Source organism: Trachurus japonicus, chromosome 13, assembly GCF_045865225.1.
Source record: "Trachurus japonicus isolate A0001 chromosome 13, Traja_1.0".
NCBI classification, from domain to species: domain Eukaryota; kingdom Metazoa; phylum Chordata; class Actinopteri; order Carangiformes; family Carangidae; genus Trachurus; species Trachurus japonicus.
The window spans coordinates 41,774,229-41,796,170 of NC_140919.1; the positions used below are offsets into that span (position 1 = coordinate 41,774,229).

General features: G+C 42.0%; 1 protein-coding gene across 2 annotated transcripts in view; it reads right to left on the minus strand.

Moving 5' to 3' along the window:
- timm50 (translocase of inner mitochondrial membrane 50 homolog (S. cerevisiae)) overlaps nucleotides 1-21,942 on the minus strand; it is a 60,829-nt gene that overhangs the window by 6,063 nt on the left and 32,824 nt on the right. For both annotated transcript variants that reach the window (XM_085796592.1, XM_085796591.1), the window contains exons 5-8: nucleotides 15,147-15,205; nucleotides 13,263-13,382; nucleotides 7,949-8,053; nucleotides 6,720-6,818 (exon numbers count right to left, since the gene is read on the minus strand). In XM_085796592.1, the coding sequence (XP_085652718.1) occupies nucleotides 6,720-6,818; nucleotides 7,949-8,053; nucleotides 13,263-13,382; nucleotides 15,147-15,205 (383 nt within the window). The remainder of the gene's footprint in view (nucleotides 1-6,719; nucleotides 6,819-7,948; nucleotides 8,054-13,262; nucleotides 13,383-15,146; nucleotides 15,206-21,942) is intronic.

Below are 21,942 nucleotides of genomic sequence, written 5' to 3' on the forward strand. Positions count from 1 at the left end.
CATGCCGTACACGACTCCTCCTGTGTGTGTGTGTGTGTGTGTGTGTGTGTGTGTGTGACGCATGTGCAGCAGTAAAGAACAAAGCCTGTGATGCTGAATACTGTCATGATGTGGATGGTGTTCAAACTATTTATCTTTAAACGGCTGAAACACACACACGCGCGCAGTCCCGTCAATGAAAGGTGGCGCCACCGGGAGCTCCACACCTCCGCTCTCCTCTCCTCCTCTGTGCGTCTTTGTGTGGAAACGCCGCCGGCCGTCAAAGCTGCGGTGCGATGTTATTGACAGAGGCCATCTGTGGCTGCCGCCTCTGTGTGCGGAGAGGAAAGAGGAGCTGACATCTACCGCTGTGAGGAGCAGACGCTGGCACAGGGCTGACTCCCTCCTCCCTGTGCTGCTCACATCTGAACATTACTGTCTGTAGGCAAATGTACAGGAGCATCGGCAGAAAGTAGAACATGATGGAGGTCAGCAGTCTCCTCCATAGTGGAGCTACTGAACCAGACTCAGAGCGTTTAAAGACTCAGGAAACATGTGCAGCTGATCAGAGTGAGACACCATCAGGTTACTATAGGGAACTTTTTCACTAGATTCAATTTTTTGAGATTCTAAATTTGGGGTTTTTCATTAAATATAAGCCATAATTATTAGAGTTAAAAGAAATTAAGTCATGAAATATTTCAGTCTGTGTGTAATGAATCTATATAATATATGAGTTTCACTGTTTGACTAAAATTAAATAAATTAATGTTTCCATCATGTTCTATAGCAGGGGTGGGGAACGTCTGGCCCCTGGGCCGTATACGGCCCGCGAGACCATTTCAATCGGCCCGCAATACAATACAATTTTTATATTTTATTATGCATATATGAATAAATAAAAAATTTTTTTTTTTAAAAAGCAGGAAAAAATATATCGCCAGCCATTCGTTTTCTGAGAGAAACAGACGGCTTATGTCCTATGTCCGAGTCAACGTCAGGGTCAGTGTATACAGCATGTGATGTACGTGTCACTGCAATGGGCCGGAGTGATTGACACAAGTGATGGATCATGGCGACTGTCAAGAAAAGGGAGGTGGACGCAGAATGTCGCGTATTCCAGGAAAAATGGACAAATTACTTTTTCTTTGTTGAAGTGAAAGCCAGTGTGCCTAGTTTGTGGCGAGGCGCTGGCAGCTCGAAACAACTCGACGAGTTGAGAGGACAAATGCGTTTGGATAAAATTAATGCTCTTCGTTGGAGTTTGGGTGCTCAACAAGTAGCTGTCTCATGACCGCAGACTGACTGACGTGCAAGTTTTGTGGTGAGTGAATTAATAGCCATGAAGCTGAAACCTCACGCTGAAGGAGAGTTCGTGAAAAACAGTTCCAGCCATCACATTAGGTGAGTCTAGAAATGCAGCAATCATGAGGCTTATAACACAGCAGTTAAAGACTTTTTCGTCTTTTTTTTTTTTTTTTTTTTTACATCCCTAGTTATGTGTTCATAATAGTATGGCCTTCGAAGGACTTTATAAAAATTGAAATGGACCTTGATATGAAAAAGGTTCCCCACCCCTGTTCTATAGTCTATCAACACCTGTCACTCTCTAAGTACCCAAAGAATTTCGTTAAGCATAACTTTTATTAACTTTTGTTTTGTTGTAACTTGCATTATTTATTAGTCTTTGATCTTTATTTCATTGGAAATGGTATTTATTGATTTTGGTTGTGTGATTGTGATTGTGTGCGTCACTGTTTTCAGTTGTAGCACTTCAAATTTCTTCATACTATATGTACAATCATGTGTTGCTGTACAATTATACAAGTGCTAGTTTTCAATATTAGTCTAGTTAATAGTTAAAAATAAACACGGTAAATACATTTTAGTTTTATTTCACAAACATGAAAATGGAAGTTCTTTTTTTCTGGCCATAGATGTCAGACAGTGAACCGTCCTTGAATCCGTCTTTAGATACGGGTTGTATAAAGTATATATAATATTTATTTTTCTATCTTGTCAATGCCTTTTAAGTGTGTGTGTGTCATTTACAAACCACCAGACGTATCTAGTTAATTTAGCTCAACTTCACACTATTTGATGGAACAAATTAGATTCATAATGTATTATTAGTTGAACCCTTCAAGTCTCTATTTTTATAAGTGAAGTAGGTTCTTCTATACAAGACACAGGTAGAAGAGGTTTAGCAGTACCATGGGGAAACCAAATGTCAAATGTAACAGGGCGGTCACACCAACATCAGGTGGTGCTTCTGAAGACGGAGGAAGTAAATCATCCAAACATGTCAAGGTTTAGTACGTCTTGTCTAGAAGAACCTACTTCAGTTATTAGAATACAGACACTATGAACCGCTTTGGACTGTTAAACTCTGTTAGTCAACTCAGAGGTGTGAATGTATGCAAGTCTTATGGACTATGTTATATTTTAGATGTTCTACTGCTTTTATCGATGGATTTTATGTTTTTTATCTATTTCACTGTAAACTGCTTATCCAGTTAAAATCTTTGTTTACAATTATTGCTGATTGTCTTTTGTTGTGTCATGTTTCACACCCTGGAAAAAGAGAAGTTGCTGGCCTTCACTGTGCAGATAAAGGTTTGTTTGAATGAATCCAGGCCCTCCTGAGGTCAGTGTGTCTACAGTGAAATCAGACGGAGGAGAGAAGAGAAGCAGAAGCTCCTTTAACCTCCTGACGGTAAACCCAGCCCAGACAGCAGGCCCACATAAACACAACTACTTCTGAGAGAAGACAGTTAATCCAACTGTTGTTGTGTTTCTTATCCCTGCAACAGCCAACAAACAATAAGACGTCTGATCCATTTCAGGTCTGGAGCCGACGCTCAGATGCAGGGCAGCGAACAATAGGCTGGTGTCGGTCCGGGTTTAGAAGAGCTGGAGGAGCTGGAGGAGCTGGAGGAGCAGGGTCCACGAGGAATTAAAGCTCTTCAACTCAACATGAGCATTTACATTTGATCTGATGGGATACAACAGGCCGCTGTCACCAGCACCAGACTGAGCATCGTCTCTCCTCATGTTCTAAATAAACACTTCTCAGATGATTAGAGATGGACTTCTCATGCAGAGCCACTTAAGTGTGGACAGCTCCCCTTAAGGACTACAAATCCACATTAAGGTGGTTGTTTTACTTGATTTTGTCAGCTTTCGTCAGTAGATTTCTCCTAAATTCACCAAAAGCTAGCATGCGTGATTTATACAACATTTTATTCCTAAAAACATGGAGAAATTAAGATTTTTTTTTTAGGGCTGGTGACAGTATTCTTTCATTTACAGAGTGATAAAAAGAGATGTCCAAAATCCCCTCTGTAAAAACGTCTGACTCTATTAAGTCAACAAAATAAAACAATAATTTTGAAAGGAGGTTTATCCATTGTTCAGATTACTGTTCTAGAAATGTATGCAAATTAGTGCATAGTTCATTAGATATTGCCTCATTTACATATTTAAACATAAAATTTGACAAAACCTGTAATACAAAAAATATTTGTCTTAATGTAAGTGATAAACTTGCGAAGTTTCATGGTGATACCTGTTACTTTAAATGTTTACCCTATTCACCTGTAGCGTCCCCCCTTAAAGGTTGAGGCTGTGCTGTTGATCACTGGACATGCAGGCACAGGAGCACAGCACATGTCACATCAGATCTCTAAATAATAACCTGGTTTAAACAGAATGCACTGAATCATAAACCATCACAGCACATAACAGGACACTACAGACCACAGACAGGGCTGCACAATTCATTACAATATGATCAAAATCACAATGGCCACGTGCAATATCCAAAACCCAGGTGTTGTGGTGCTACAAAGACATCTTTTTTCTTTTTTTTTTCCAAGTTTTCCCTTGAAAATAAAATGGAAACAAACAAAAAACTCACACAAACACAAAACAAAACCCATGAATCCCAACTGAAATTGCAATATCGGCCAAAATATTAACTTTTTCCACATTGTGATGTCACTAACACATCCTCATCCTCAGTCAGCGGTGCCGCAGACTCGCAGCTTTCACAAGTCTGAACTTCACCATGCATCGAAACTTCAACACCTGTTGGTTCACATCTCGGTGGTGTGCATCATTATGGGATGTCACATGTGAATTCATTGGGATACATCACTTCCCCATTTCCCAGCGCTGCTGCTGACGCATATTTGGGCAGAAAAGCAGCAATTTCATCACACTGACTGACAACTGTGCGACAGGCTAGTTCGTACACCGTGTGTGTGTGTGTGTGTATTCAGGCCTGGGTGGCTGAAAATGCACATCCACACACAGACGCATGTAAACAACCGTTTTAATTTCATGGGACGATTAGTAACTTTCTCTTGACATCTGTGTGGTTTGGAACGAACTCTCCCTCGGCATATGGAGCATTAGTAACTCTCTCTTAGCATCTGTTGCATCGCCGCGCTCTGTCTTGGCGTTATGGAGATGAGATGATACCAAGTGTGTCTTCTCTCTCTGGGAAGTAGGTTAACCAGCTCCTTACAACCTCCAGACACACAGCAGCAGAGATGACAGTTGGAGGGAGACAGAAGGAAGAGAAGGAGGAGGAGGAGGAGGAGGAGGAGGAGGAGGAGGGGGGGGGGGGTGTGTGCAAGAGGGAGGGAAAGAGGGACATGAAGGAAGAAGAAGCTGAAGAAATGGGAGGGAAAAGGAGGAAGGAAGGGGTGAAGGAGGGTGAAAGGGAGGCGAGATAAGAGGAAGAGGAGAGAGAGGGAAGGAGGCAGAAGGTTAATGAGGCCTGAGAGGAAGAAGGAGGGAGGGAAGGAGGGAGGGAAGGAGGGGGGAAAGTGTGTTTGGAGGAGGGGAGGGGGGGTCTATTGTGGTGGGGAGGTGGAGAAATCAATGGCAGCAGCAGCAGCAGCAGCAGCAGAAGGCCGTCATGGAGGGCAGACACAGCTCTGCTCCTTCTCCACTGAAATTAGCGGGCGTTTTTTAATGTGAGGAAACTGGTTGACCTGCTTTTTCCACTGTAGGTCCAGTTGGTCTGTTTGGACTGAACACACACACACACACACACACACACACACACTGAGGGGAGCCACGTCATCACATGCACAGAGAACAGACACTGATGAGGTTGGAGCTCCTGGATTTAAACAGGCTTTTTCCAGTCTTAACCATTTTACACTACTGGTTATGTTTATTCACCCATTCATACTCACAGGTGCACTTCAATAAATGAGAGTTTTTTTTAAAAATATATATATATATTAGGTATTTGGTTATTATCTGTGTACTGTAAATGATGTTTAAGGGTTTTGTTGTTTTATATCCATCATTTTAATTGTTATATACATTTCTTTTTTTATAATAGATACATATTCTAATCCTTCGGCACCTCTAAATTGATGCTGATGGTGGAGTCCACACATACAAAAGGTGCAATTTAGACCCAGAGACTGTGGCAATACTGAGGCAAGATGCAATATAGGAGAAAGTGCAATAATTATTTATTACAATAATTATTTATTACTTTGTATGAACTATGAACTTAGTCGTACTGTCTGTAAGTGATCTCTGTTGGTTGTGTGTGTGTGTGTGTGTGTGTGTGTGTGTGTGTGTGTGTGAAATGGTGTATGGTTTTAAAATCTGTCTTGCAGGATGTACAGCATTGATTGGCCAAGACAATTTTCCCTCCGGGGACATTAAAGTTTATTTTGATTTGATTGTATTGATTGATTTGATTGATTGATTGATTGATTGATTGATTGATTGAGAACATTATGGAAAAGTTCATTCAGAGTGAGACACCATTAAGTTACAATAGGGAACTTTTTCACTTTTCTAATTCTGTGTTTTCATTAAATATAAGCCATAATCATTAGAATTAAAAGAAATAAAGCCTGAGATCAGGGATGCACATTTAACATTTTTTTCATGACTGATAACCGATTAATTCATTCAAGTAAATCTCCTCAACAACATCCAGCCACTGCCCTGGACTTGGAGGGTCACTTTTCAACCGGTTTCTTGTCATGGCCTTCTTACTGTACATGCCAAGATCAATATTTTGAAAAGATACAGGTCCTTCTTTTGAATAGTATCTTCTGGAGACAAACCCAAGTGTTTTAAATCTTACCCTTGGTCTTGCTCCAGCCCAGATAAACCTTGGTAACTGTTTGTCCCACATTAACAACTGTGAGTCTGGGATTCTGACAGGTAAAGATAAAAAGAGGTACAGTAACCTTGGCAACAGATTCATTTTCACTGCCTCGATCCTTGAACTAAAGTCTAACCCTAGTGTGGACCATTTTTTAATGTCTTCCTGTATCTTGTCATTTATTATTTTGTAGTTTATTTCGTATATTTTATCACATTTCTGACTATTTAACACACCCAAGTATTTTAATTTAAATATTTATTTGAAGTTGTAGTCACTCTGTATGTTACAGTGTAGGTCAGAGCAGAACACGGGCTGTAGATGAGTGGGTTGGCCCAGTCGGGGTCAGCGCTGATGGTCTACTGTGGGCTACTTTGACCCTGGTGTGAATGCTAATCACATCCTTTCCTCTTCTAGCAACATGCACTGTGAGCAGATCTTAGAGCTTCTTTAACCAGAGATGCTCAGCTCACGCGCTGCTCACAGTCTCAGCTGTTTGAACATCACCTTCAGTTACTCTAATAGGAAATAAAATAATGAAATATATAAAAAAAAACTGGTCCTCACACACACACACACACACACACCATACCTTTACATGATGTCCCTCCATGTAGCGCGTTGCATCCCTGAAGAGGCGATACATGACGAAGCCCTGAGGGTCGATGCTGTCAATCAGAGGATACGCCGTCTGAATTCACACACACACACAAAGAAAAACAGAATAATCAGCACCAGCAGCTTTAACACTCAATACACTTAGATCTGAATCAGATCAACAGCTCTGTGAACGTTACATAAACGTCAGGCCTTAAAAAACAACCTGACATTCTGTGGAGAGACGCCTGTTTCTGTTTCATTACAACAGCAAACAACAAACATGAAAATAAATAGTCCAATTGTTATTTAAAATCAGCGGGGACCACTTCAAAGTCAGCGTGTGTGTTTGTGTGTGAAGTGTGTCGACTTGTTTACAGTCGACTGAAGACTGAAAACACACAAACAGAGCAGCGATCTGCTCATTCACCTCTGTCTGGAAACACCCATCACATCACTACAACAGTCCCTCCACAAAAACACCATCATGTGATAATAATCAGCCACAGTCTGCTTATTAATGTGTGGCTCCGCATTTTCTCAAAGACGCTGCACTTCCGCCGCAAAAAATTGCAGATTTCTATGCAAAACGCACTAAAATGTACGTGATTTCATAATTTTCATATTTAAATTTTCATTTTCATAATCGGAATTTCATAAAAAGACACATATCTTCACAGAAAATTGAAAAATGTTTACTTCACACAGGAGCAGCCATTTCCCCCTGTTGCCTTGGGAACGTTGTAAAGTGACGTAACTACACGACGAGGAATGTTATCGAAGATAAAGGAAACCGGAAGGATGTGTGTGTGAACACATGAGCCCAAAAGACACCAAAGTGAGAGCAGGGTGTTAGAGGAATCTTTTTTTTTTCCCTTTTTCATCAAATCCCAGTTCTTTCCAGCTCCCACAGTTTTTGTAAATTCCCGTAATTTACATTTTTTATTTAAAAAATTGCATATTTCATCGCATTTTTGGAAGGAAACCCCGATTTTTGCCCGAAATAATCGTAAAAAAACTTGTGGGAGGACTGGTAAAAAAGACACAATGTGTGTGTTTCCTCAGGCTGCCGAGACAAAAACAAAACCATACAACAGATCTAATCAGACAGCAGCCATCACATCAGCATGACAGCTCCGAGGGCACGTTTACACATCAACACAACTAAATGATCCCTGTGTGTGTGTGTGTGTGTGTGTGTGTGTGTGTGTGTGTGTCTCTCACCATTCCGGTCTCGGCAGTGAAGATGACGATCTCGTAGAGCGGTGCCAGCTGCTGGAACAAGTAGTCGATGCCCGGACGTTTCTTAAACCGCCAACCAGTCGACAACTGGAAACACACACACACACACACACACACACACACACACACACACACACACACACACACACACACACACACACACACACACACACACACACACACACACACACACACACACACACACACACACACACACACACACACACACACACACACACACACACACACACACACACACACAGGAACTATTACACACATGATTAGGAGACAGCAGTTCTTCTCTCTGAGGAGCATTTTGACTGTGAGTTCTGAGAATTGAGGTTGTTGTTGTTGTTTTGATTTTTATTCTTGCTGATTTCTTCTCTTTCTGTTCCATAACGGTCTAAGAAGTCAGCTGAAAACAAACCAAAAATAAAAAAACAGAAGTATTTCAAGTAAAAACTGTTTACTTTTTCCTAGTATTAACCACAATAAAAACATTTGATCCTACATTTGTGCACACAAATTACCCAAGAGTAGATTGTTTGTCTACTAAGACCACTTGTAAGATGAGTTGTCCTACTGGGTTTGTTGATGTAAAAGTGGATGTGAGGAAATAACAGTAAAAAAAATAAATAAAATGGGGAGAAAAAAAAAAAGTTTTAACAAGATTTATACGAGTTGTCAAAATTGAACAACTTAAAGGTATAATCTGTAGGAATTCCCCCCATCTAGCGGTGCGGTTGCATATCTGAACGTATTCTTGATGTTGCATTCACGTGAAATCGGGCAGACGTCAGACAGACAACAGACGCTGCATGTAACAGGATAAACAAGCATCTATGTAAACAAGTGGTCCGCCAGCACGAGGCAAAACAATACAGGCGTGACAACATGTTGTCATGGTGATGTGGTATTGTTTTACCGTCTTTCTCTGGTGGAGTAAAATGACATCCGGTTGGTTTGCCGACGGCCGTCTGCCTGACTGCACCTGAATGCAACACCGGTGCCTCCGTCCTTCCTCACACTACACAGTGGTGACAGTTTTAACAGGCGCTACCTCTTATGTATTTGTAACGACTTGTAACAACTCATTCTAAGGAACCAGAAAGCTTTCATTTGTATGCAGGTGTGATTCCACTTCAGTGAAATACGTATTTATGAAAGCAATATTTGATTTTTGCTAATAAAAAGCCAAATAAGTTACATACTGGGGCTTTAAACAAATCAACTCTGATTCTCATGCGTCATCTCGTCATCTCCTCAACGACTCTGCACGTCTCACAAGATAATGTCACACTGTAGTGAAATTATTAGTCACCCATTGATATTAAAGGAGAACTATGTAAGTCCAGTCGCTTTTCCATTGTTGTGCTAACCCTCCTCCCGGCCATGTGCAATGCCTGAGTGGTGGTTAACGTTATTTATCATATAATGCATTACGATGTGTATATTTGTGTAGTCTTCTCTGCCATAAACAAGAGATTACAGGTTACGGGGCGTGTTTGTGTCGTGGTGGCGCAAAGACCAGGTAAAAAATCCTGCATAGAGTGAAACTTCAGTGCGTCCGGTGTAACAGGTGTGAAGCTGAGTGTCTACCAGAGGTACAAAGTGATTAATCACAGCAAAACTTCCGCCTCTTCTTTTTCTAATTTATACAGGAGCGTTCCTCCACCTCCCTGTCAACAGGTTGTTTGTCTCTGTCCTGTTTCAACAAGTCAGCTCCATGAGGAAACTGTTTGAAAGTTTGGTGTGGCAGAACCAGACTGACTTGTACAGAATCCTGACCCGTACCCCCCCCACCCCCCCCCCATCTAACACTTGTGGGAAGAAGCAGAGCACTAACTGTAACACAGATTATTGCCCAACATCAGTGTTGGATCTCAAAGACAGTCCAGTCTCAACAGGAGCAAATGCGTGCCGACGTGAAACCTTCTTTTATTTGACATTTCTGGAGTTTGTTTCACCTAATTTACTATAGTCTGTGTTTGATTTCATTTTGTCGGCCATCTCTTAGTTTTCCATTTAAAGCTCCATATTTTCCTCTTCTTTTGTTTGAAATGTTATGTTATGTTATGTTATGTTTATTTATTTGATATGGACATCACAAATACATTAAGACTGTTCCAGTGGACAGACCAGATGCTTTGCTTGAGTGTGTTTAGCACAAGTGCTAAATTTCAACACCAGTCCATAGGCGGCTAATCTAAGTCTAGGTTGAAATCATGTTTGTGGTTTAAGAACCACATCCATATCGGTGTAATTTAACACTCTCAAGCTTCAACAGCTCAACGAGCCAATCAGAAAAGAGGATCTGAGCCGCTCTTTAAATTTGTTGTGACATCACAAAGTCCAGACAGCCGGTTTTAAAGCTCGGCTTCTGAATCCAGGCTGTGTGTGGCGTTTCTCTGTGGACTGAGGCTGAAATACTTCCACAGTGTTAGTTACCCGCCCTTACATTCCATATTTGAAAAAACAGTAGTTAACCAGGCCCAAAGGATTTTGAAAGATCCATCTCAGATCCTTTATCTGGAATATGAAATGCTACCTTCAGGGCGACGCTATAGAGCGAGCAGTTATAGAACTAATCGCTATAAACATTCATTCCTGCCTTCATCTATTGCTCTGCTCAACAAATCTGCTAAACACTAGCAGTCACCTGAGGTTCAGGTGTTCCTTCTAATTTTTTTGGTCATTATTGTGTACTGTAAATGATGTTTAAGGGTGTTGCTGTATTATATCCATCATTTTAATTGTTATATAAATCTCTTTTTTTTTTAATAGATATATACACTAATCCTTCGGCACCATTAAATTGATGCTGATGGTGGAGTCCACACATACAAAGGTGCAATTTAGACCCAGAGACTGTGGCAATACTGAGAGGCAAGATGCAATAGGCTATAGGAGAAAGTGCAATAATTATTTTTTACTATAATTATTTATTACTTGTGTTAACCAGGAACTTGGTCGTACTGTCTGTAAGTGATCTCTGTTGGTTGTGTGTGTGTGTGTGTGTGAAATGGTGTATATGGTTTTATAATCTGTCTTGCAGGATGTACAGCATTGATTGTCCATGACAATTTTCCCTCCGGAGACATTAAAGTTTATTTTGATTGATTTTGATTGAGTCTGGATTTAAGATCAAGATTCAGAAAAACTAAAACAAAGCGATGGGAATCTGACCTGGAAGGAGTTTGTAAAAACAGAGCCAACAATGAGTTATAAAGTTATGTGGGTGGGTGGGTGTGTGTGTGGGTGTGTGTGTGTGTGTGTGTGTGTGTGTGTGTGTGTAACTGTAGTAGAGGAACAGCCGTGGTTTCTTCATGGTCAGACGCTCAGAGGTCGTGGCCTCCTCTGTTCAGGTCGCTGCTGCTCGAGTTAAACACACACACACACACAATAACCTGAGGGCTTTTAGAGCATGTGTGTGTGTCTGTGTGTGTGTGTGTGTGTCAACAACGAACAGATTAGTGTTTTCAGATAATATTTCCTTTCCAGCCACAATTACAGCTATAAAATGTTGCGACAGTTGAAGCGATGGCAGTGTGCGTACACGAAGGAAAGAAGGAAGGAAGAAAGCTCTTTGTGGACATAAGAAAGTTGTGTGTGTGTGTGTGTGTGTGTGTGTGTGTGTGTGTGTGTGTGTGTGTGTTTAGTCTGATCTAACAGGCAGCAGGTGTCATGTTACGGCTGCTGCACACCTGTCAGGTAAGTCCACTGTGTGTGTGTGTGTGTGAGATAATGGGAGAGTGGGACGAGTCGACAGGTGGTAGGACACACCACAAATGAGCATGGCGTATCGTCCACCTGTCCCATAAAACCATGCCCCCCCCCCCCACCTCCACCTTTATAACTGTCTGTTTCCACTTCTTCTTGTTCAGACCTCAGCTGCCACAGATTTTATACACAAAGCTTCATTTATCATCTGAATGAATGAAAGTTGATGGACAGAGCATTCAACCATGAGCAGTTTCAAATAGAAGAGTGGGAATAAAGACAGAAGGGTCATGGAGGAGTAGAGGAGGGGAATGAGGTGTGGTGGAGGAATCCGGAGCAGGGCCGTAAACTAGCTTTCTGGCTCACCAAAAAAAAAAAAACTAAACAAAACACAACTCCGCCCACACCAGTACGTCTTTCCCAGAAGGAGGGAATAAATTAGCTCCATAAAATGCTTCTTTATAAAAGAAAAATAGATATTTATATAACTGTACACGGCATCTATACCGATGAAAAAAAAAATTACATTTGTTTCAGTACTTTTCACTGAGGTAACAGTATTATATTATATGCTTAGAAGAGGCCAAAGCATTATTTAAAATACATTTTAATCTTATTAATTGAATAATCAAAACATTACAAATTGGGAAACATTGCAAAACTTTAACAAAGTAAACACTTGTTCATTACTCAGTCACACCAAGTACCGGTAGGCCCTCCCATTCCCACCAGACGCACATTTCTCTGCTGCCGGTCGACAAGCGCACACCGGACATGGTGTTTTAATTTGAAAACAATTTTCAAAATAAAACACTGCGATTGACAAGTAGGTACGATATGTGAGTGCGTTTATATAGGCCTATTTGTCATGTCTATAGCATACTGCGTGCAAGAGAAATACAGGCCTGACATGATTTTGGATGGGGAAAGAAAGCATCAGTATGAATATAAGTGATTTTTTTCCCCATCCAAAATCTTTTTTTCCCTCCTAAATCCATGTTTTCCTTGTGTTTTTGTCTTTTTTTTGTCGTTTTGAGCTCATGTAACACTGCTCTCTCATATTAACAGAGTTATGCACACTCAGTGTTGTGTGGTAAGGAACTGGTGGATGGTGCAAAGCATGTGTAGTGATAATTTGAGCATTATATAGAGGCCAAAGTCATGGTAAGAAGAACTGCCCCCATTACTTTGCTGTTTAACCGCAGTGTAGCGCAGCTAGCAGGAGGAGAGCTAGGTCCAGTCTGCACAGATTTCTCTTGGGTCTTTTCCTACGGTCGCACTCTGGGACCTAGAGCTGTAGAGCGTTACTTAGAAAATGACCTTTAAGTCACCAGGGGAATATTTTAGTCGCATTTGGCGAGTGGCGACCGCTAGTTTACAGCCCTGATCCAGACGCATGAAAAAAAAAGGAAACAGTTCTTGACATGGAGTGAATAGTCTGTCATTCTGAGATTCACACCCAGAGGTGAGAGAGGAGTCAGGGATTTGGACTTCCACTCTCTCGCTCTCTGATTTACACGCGACAGCTCTGCTGGCGTGGCTCTTACAGGAGCAGACAGAGTGTGTGAGGACGTACCGACCACTCCGGGTGCAGCAGCACGTCGGTCAGCTCCAGCACCAGAGTGTAAGGAGGCTGGTAGTACGGCTCTTTGAGAGGGTCGGGGAGCAGCTTCGGGCTCGTAGGCTCGATGATCATCTGAAACACACACACACACACACACACACACACACACACACACAAACAAACACACACACACACACACACACATACACAGAGCGGGTCACACTTGGTCTGTAGAAATCAATGAATATTACCCATCAACATATTTCACAACACCGTCCAGAGTCTGCAGGAGGAAGTGACAAGTCTGAGAAAATACTGGAAGTTCTGGCTTCAAGGGGGAAAATCCAGCACGTACACATTTTATACTTAAACACAACAGTTCTTCTAAAAGATACTTGATAAATGCTATATCAGTTCATATTACCACTGAGAAAAAAAAACTAAGGAAGGTAGGATGAAACCATATAAAGATATGCTTACCGACAGTGAAACCACTGATCATACAGTTTATATATTCAGAACTGAAAACCCTGACTCCCCAGTCTCACTGAGGGAAATCCACAGATACAATCTGAATCAGCATAAGGCTGCTGCTTGCAGGAAATCGGATATCAAATTGAGATGTGGTCTCAGAGAGCAAAATAAAAACATTTCCTATCTACTGCCAAATGCAGCGAAAATAAAAACATGGTCGTCACTGTGTTAATTCTGCTACCAGAGAAAAAAGACGAGAAAAGCTTAGCTTACATTAGTTTTTTGAGCTTTTTTGAGGGTACGATATAATGCTGTGATTTCACTACTAGGTACCAAATCCAAACCCGCCCATGCGCGTTCCCATCGGGGAAGTCGTTTTTGGCCAATGAGACTCTTTTCGGCACAACACCGGCTTTGCATTTCCCTCTAAAACAACTCTGTCTGGTAACGTTGTGTTATTATCTCATAGTGTGGTGAATGTGCAGCTCACAACTTGTCCACCAGAGCGTTTTGGAGTTGTTGGATTGTGTATTTGATAGTTTTGAGGGAAAGCCCAGAAATCCCATTAGCCTCTGTTGTGTTAGCTGAGCAGCTTGCATCTCTGCCCTGCCGTTCTAAAAACAGCTTGCACTGACAATTAGAGGTAACGAACCTACTGCTGTGACTATAGGGATTATGGCAATGGGCCAATTTGCCAAAATGTTGAAATATCCCTTTAACGCTCTACTCTAAAGCGGTTCTATCCTGTAATGCAAACGACCTCCAGATTAGAACCTGGTATCAGGTAGTGGAACTGTGGCATAATAAACACCTAATGATGCAAACCGTTGTGCCAAGAGGTCATTGACCGCTTGGCAGTCAGGTTTGCATGTCCTTCATGGGTGAGTGAGTGCACCCGGACCCTCCGTTACACTCTCCGCCAGGTGAGCAGACTAGTTTCCTATCTAAGTCTGATTGTGTAATAAAACATCACACCCGCAGTCAAAATGGGGGGATGAACACAGGCAGCTGGTTAGCAACAAAACCAGTTCAAAGGAGAGAGTCAACAGACAGATGGTCAATCTACATGTGATGACTCCACTGTCAGAGAGAGAAAATAATGAGCTTCCCCTGCTCTCAGATCAGTCCTGAATATTCAAATAAAAAGTCCATGTTGTTACACGGTCTGACGAGGGGACGCCGAGATGTTTAAGATGGAAAAGATGGGGAACTACTGCAATAGGAAACAGGAAATCCTATTTGCTGTATGAGAAATAATGTTGAGGGAAATTATTTCCTCATTATTCAAATCAATTTTACACTAAGTGTCATCAGCACCTCATTTGTTTTGTTATCTGACTTTGGAAAACCCACAATATGCAACGGCACGTCTGCAAACTTCCAGAGAAAGAAACATTAAAGCTGTGACCGACTTCCACTCACCTGTCTGTAGTCCTGGAAGTATTTGAAGGTTCTTTTCAACTGTTGGACGACCGGAGGGTCTGGGTGGAAGAACACAAGAAACACAGAAAAAGAAAATGTTCAACAAATGTCAAGAGAAGTCTGTAAACCAGCTGAGTGTGCTTCAGTCACATGTAGGGATGTCTCGATTACTTGTTTTCACAATTAATCGCGGTATTAAACGCCACAATTAATTAATCGTAAAGATTCCTAAATACCGTCACTTCCCAAAAAAGATGATGTCGGAACGTATCGGCAGATGTGGCGCCAAAATAAAGGTAAATGCTCAGATACTGGTCCATTTATTTAACGTAACATTGAATTGGTAGGAATTTAAATGTTAGCTTGTCATTTGTATTTAAAAACAACAACAAAATAAAACAAAAAACGATTTAAATAAACGTAAACATTTGGTATAGATGACGATTTATGACTTGAATATTTCAAACGCTTCCCCTGGGGGGTTAATAATTGGTCATATATTAATAGATACTTGAAATATTTTGTGTAAACATGAGTAATGTAGTTATATTTTGACTATATTTGATTTTACACATTCATAGTGTTGTGAAATTAATTAATGCAGAATAATCGTGATAATCGTAATACTGTGATTATTTCTCTGACAATAATTGTACTAAGAAAATCTGTAATCGTGACATCCCTAGTCACATGTTAATACGATGTACAGAGGGAGGCAAAGTCCAGCCGGCTGAGCATCCTCTACAACTGTGAGCTGAAACAGAAGCAGCACGTTTCATAGAAGAAAGCAGAATGAGCTCTGATTGGTCGATTGGCCGATTAGTAGGGCCAAAATAGTTGACCAAGAACGGATTAGTCGACCTACATTTCATGGGTTGATTGGTCGCAGAAAAAAAACAAAAAAAACTTTGGAGCCATGTCTTGTCAAAATTAAGTCAAAGTCTATATGACTGAACTGTGTATGAAAGGCTAGAGGTTTTAATGTGAAGGGCCAGATACAGGGAGTCGTGACACTCACTCACTGTCTTTTCTTTTTTTACACAGCAGCTCCCTGTGATATTGCGGTTGTTAGACATTTAACCATTAATGTAACATCGGGCGTCGGGCATGAAGTCTAAAATCTGGGATCGCCTATCATTCGTCAGTATCATCTGAAACACGTAGTTTTAAAGGCCGTGTTGAAATAAAATCAGAGCTATACAATCTGAATGTTCTGACAGTCAGTCTGCTTGCTGATTTTTCTGACACATTCAGGATTAGAATCTGAAATAATTTGTAATTTGGCGTCATTACCAGGCGGCTGGCTTTGTGCGTGAGCTTGTAAAAAACAATAGCCTATTCTAAAGGCTCAGTATTACTGCTTTGTATTTCTCTGTAGAAAACTGTTTACAATTTAACATTCTATCTCAGCCCTGGAATTCAAACTGTCTTGTTGTTCCCCAGTATATATCCTTTGGGATTTCCTAGTTTTCTGCATTCATTGCTTTGCTTTCCATTGCATTTTTTTTTGTATTTTTTGTGTGTATGGTGTAAAAATGGCACTGCATGTAAACATCATGTCAAAGGTGGAGTGCAGTGGAGGGAGCATCATGGTTTGGGGCTGCTCTGCTGCCTCAGGGCCTGGACAACGTTTGGTTGAGATTATTGCTGCCAATGGAGCTTCAACCAGTTATTAAAGGAGAATTCTGGTCATTTTTGACACAAAGTTTATACTGTTTATACTCTACACTATATGAGTTCAGTGGTGTGTCATAAGGATTCCAGCCATGTACCAGAGATATTTGATTGTTTTTTGAGTGTTTGTTGTGGTTGAAAGAATTGCCCCCATACTTTAGCGTTGCTGCTATCCCTAGCGCCGGGTAGCCATGGTGTAACTCTGGTTTGCCTGCATCAATTTTAGTCACGTTCTTTTCTTTCTTTCTTTAACCTTTATTTAGATCTCGAAAGCAATTGAGGGTAAACCCTCATTTCCAATGACGTCGAGAGCACATCAAATCAACAGCAATCATATAACAAATACAGTGATCATAAAAATACATCAACAGCAATACGATCAGACATTATCAACAATTTTTTAGGATTTAAAAAAAAAAACAATTGCATTCAAAAGTATGCATATTTATGATCATGTTTTTAAACTGGCCTGGGGTAACAAATGAATTCATTTTCAGAGATCGTTGAAGAGAGTTCCAGGTATGAGCAGCAGAAAAACTGAATGCAGTTCTACCGAAAGCTGAATCCGTCCGAGGAACCTGGAGTGTAAGATAATCATTTGAACGAGTTGGATAAATTTGAGATGGCCAGTTCAATAAATTACTAAGATATGTTGGTGTGAAGCCAGTTAAAGCTTTATAAATAAAAAGGTAGTAATGTATGTCTCTTCTGATTGATAAAGGAGGTTCAAAAATGGTTCAAAAATGACCAGAATTCTCCTTTAAAGCCAAGGGTTCACTTACTTTTTCCACCTGCACTGTGAATGTTTAATGGATATGTTCAATAAAGGCATGAAATATTATAATAGTTTGTGTGGTATTAGGTAAAGTACATTGTGTGTGTTTATACTTGTGACTTAGATGTAGATGGGACCACATTGAATGGTCCATTAATGTAGAAACTAAGAAATTCCAAAGGGTTCACATACTTGTTATTGCAACTGTACTGTATATAAATTTATACAATTTTCATTATCTGTGACGATTAGTCGAGTAATGGTCCTAAATGACGACTACTGGTTGCCAAAGACAGTCATTGTTGGAAGGCAGCCGTTCTGATTGGTTGTTATCAGTGTGCTGATCAGAGGAGTGGCAGGTTCAATCAATGAGTCTGAGGAACGACCTGCTGATGACGCCGCCGATAAGCCGGCGAGATGAGTCCTGCTGATGACGCCTCCAGCTGTCAACACGCTGATGACTAATCATAATAAAGACTTTTTTTCCCCCGTGGGGCCGTGGGCTCATTACCGCAAACAGGAGCACAATAGCAGAGCTACACGGGCGCGCGTGCCCTTCTCTATCCCTGCATCTTCGTCTCTTAAACACACACACACACACACACACACACACACACACACACACACACACACACACACACACCGCTGCCCAAGCTAGAGCGCTCTGGTCCCGGGGGACTCCATCCCCCAGAGTTCATAGCAGCGTGCTGAAGCAGGAAGCAGAAGCCATCTGCCACGGCCCCCGCTGTGACGAGCGTGCGTGCATGCGCTTTTACACATGTGGGTGTGTTTATACTGGATGTGGACAGTATGTGTATGTGGATACCAGGTGGGGAGCCGTAATAAAGCACCATAAATATCATGTAAATATAAAAATAAAATAAAAACAGTTCCAAAGACTAAACAATTAAAGCAGAAGTCAGGTGAATATTTGTGTTAATCTAAGTCTTAAATAGTTGTATCTTCCGACAGCAATCACTTCTATAGAGTGTTTGGTCTGAAACACGGGTCTGTCAGTCACTCTGCTCTGCTCTGAGCCCAGGAGAAAACTTTCCTTGTATCCTACAACCTTTATCCAATGAGGAGAGAGAACGGCATAAAGGGGCAGTCCTCTCTGTGTGTGCAGCCAAGGGATGCGCCTGAATGTGGTGACGTAGGGACGAGGGCCAATAGATCCATGACGAGGGCGGGGGCTGCTAACTCCATCTGCTGACAGGAAGTTAGCCAAAACCACCGGATCGCTTACTTCTGCTTTAAATAAAATAAGCGATGACAAAAGACATGAAAAAGATAAATCTTTTTTTGTTTTTATAAAGTCAAGATGTATCCTGATGGAAGTGTCTTGGTTTGCCCAGGTTCAGATGTTCACAGCACAGTCCAGACCACTAAGGGGGTCTGAAGAGACCATGTGCTTGTTTGGATGTAAAATAAGTCACATTCCTGTTGGTCACGTGTAGCAGCCCGTTTGTCTCCTCCTCATGTCACCCTGAGAGGAAGAGGCCACCTCCTTCTCTTTCTCCTCTGCTCTTGTCCCTCTCCTTTCATCTCCAACGGTCTTCATTTCATAGTCAACGTTGGCTCTTTGTGTGAGAGGCCTCGCTCCGTGGAGCTGTCAGATCGGGGGGCTGCTCGTTGCTGTGAATCAGCCTGGGTGGGCCGACGACGTGGGCCAAACAACTTCTCCTCCTGGTGCTGGTCTGCCGGTGCGATGCCGAGGCAAATCACACTGAATTCATCCTGGATCAGCTCACTGAGCTACTATTAGACCCTTAGCAGGCTGCTGCAGGGGCTTTATAGAGCTTGTTAGATGGAAACAGCTGCTAACGAAAACACTGATGCTACGTCTGCACAGGAGCAGCAGGTTCAGGTCTCTGTCCATGTCCACACAGGTTATGTGTCCTACCACCATTCCTCTACATGCTGTACACCGACCACAAGAGACAATCATGGTCCTGTGGTGAATGGGTTGGTACAGTGCAGTTTGTCCCATTAATTAACGACTCTGGTGGCCCGCCATGGTCTATAACAGGAAAATATATCATCATTAAAGCGATATTTCAACATTTTGGCAAATTCGCCTATTGCCATAATCCCTATCTTCTTAGGAATAGGTTAATTACCTTTAATTGTCGGTGCAAGCTGTTTTGAGATCAGCGGGGCAGAGACATGAGCTGCTCAGCTAATGCAATGGAGGGGCACGATATTTCTACGTTTCCCTCATCAAACTCATCAAATACACAATCCAATGACTCCAGAACACTCTGGTGGACAAGTTGTGTCCTGCACATTCACCACACTATGAGATAATAACATTTATGTAACATTACGACAAATGAAGCAAATACTCGGAACGACTTGGGCTTTTGAAATCACTCTGCAGAGCAGCCGTGTCTGGGATGTAGTTCCAGCTACGCGTTTGCCTCTGTCTATCGATTGTGCAGCGACTGTATATACAAACACACACACACATCCACTACAGCGCTGTCCATGGTGCTGTTACACTCGACCCCTGAACCGTCTACAAGTACTGAAAATAAACATTGTAAAAAGCCGCGATTGAGTACATTTCACACAGTGTAACCAGCAAGAACATGTGTTTAAAGTCCCTGGAAAGTGACACTGGATTCGTTTTCTGAGTTAATCACATCCCAGACATATGTCCTATTAACCATCCTACCAATTTTGGATGCTAGAAAAATTCGTTTAGTAGGTGAAATTAGGTTTTAAAATCATGACTAAATGAGGCAGTTCTCGCAGCTCTGGATGTCTGCTGCAGGCACCAAAGCCCCGCCCACTTGCTGAGCTTCGTCAACTGTCAATCAAATGGCCTACTGCTAACTGTCACATCGTACCCGAGCAGCTACGGGCTTGAGCCTGAGTCTGAGTCTAGCTCTTATCTGAATGTCTCCGATACACACTGAGCAGTGAGGGAAATATGCTGGGGGCACACGGATCTCCGCTACCCTGATAGCGTTAGCTCGGCGGCTAATAGCCCGGCGCTAACGCGTTAGCTCGACTAGCCCGGCGCTAACCGTTAGCTCGGCGGCTAGCCCCGTTCGTTCACCCCGAGCCTCCATGGTCCCGAGCCACTGCAGCATCGGACCCACGGCTCACCACCACAGCAGCGGGAGCCTTGAAGGCTACACCACAACAACAATGAGGGCCGCCACCGTCAGCACAGGACGACGGGCCTAGTGCTAGCCGCCGAGCTAATGCAATCAGGGCAAGCGGAGATTCGTCTGCTGACGGCGGCGGCCCACGGTTTTGTTGCCGGTGTAGCTGTTGCTGTGGCGGTCAGCTGTGGGACGGACGCTGCAGAGGTTCACCTGGACTGTGGCTGTTTTAGCTTTTAGAGTTTTGCCACCGAGCGCCGGCTGGTCCCACTGTGGCAGTCTCATTAGTTTGTTTGAATTAAAAGTGGAGCTTCATGTTTCACATAAGAGCAGCGCTGCCTCTGGGATCTGTATAGACTATGTTCAAATAACACCACATTTACATCAATAAATAAATGTTTTACAATGACCTGATAAGTCTGCATTACATTTTATTAAGACAGAGACCAAGCTAGTGGACTGGTAGCTCCGGCGGCGCTGGTAGCTCCAGAGGTAGTGGCAGCAGACGCTCGTTGGCATTCTTGAAGTATTTATAATATTACTGTGCACATGGGAGGAGTTATGAAAGTAGGGACGCCAGTGCGTCACGGCGCCCCCTCTGTAAGCCTGCCCTTAAAAACAAAGACCACTGAAGCAGAGTGAAACTGTGAAACCCTAACCTCTAAAATTAAGCACTGCACAAAAATGGGTCTTTTTGCATGTTTTTATCAATACATTTTGAACACTTTTAATATATTTTGAAACAAAACTCCAATTTCACTTTCCAGGGACTTTAATAATAATTTAAAAAGAAAAGAAAACTAGGACAAGGACAGAACTCCGTCAAGACTCGAGCTGTACTGACTGACTGATGTACCGTACTGACTGATGCATGCTGTGCACATGAGCCTGATGAGTGAGATCAGGAAAAGGATGGATGGAGAATGTCCTGTTATTGTTATCTTATGTCAACTGAACAACTGAATTAGATTATTTGGGTGTTTCAGCTCTTCTTCTCCGGAGACGAAGAAGATGCAAATGAGATCATGAATCAATGAGGGAAAAGAAACAACATGATTTGACGATTAGTTCACTAAAGGAAAAATCTGACCAATCAGATTCAACTATGAAAATCCTTAGTTGGGGACACGCCTACTAACTCTATTGACTTCTATTGTCATCTGCAAATATGAACATTTATGCCGATGGGTCCGGCCGATGCAGTGACATGTTAACCGAGTATGCAATGATATTG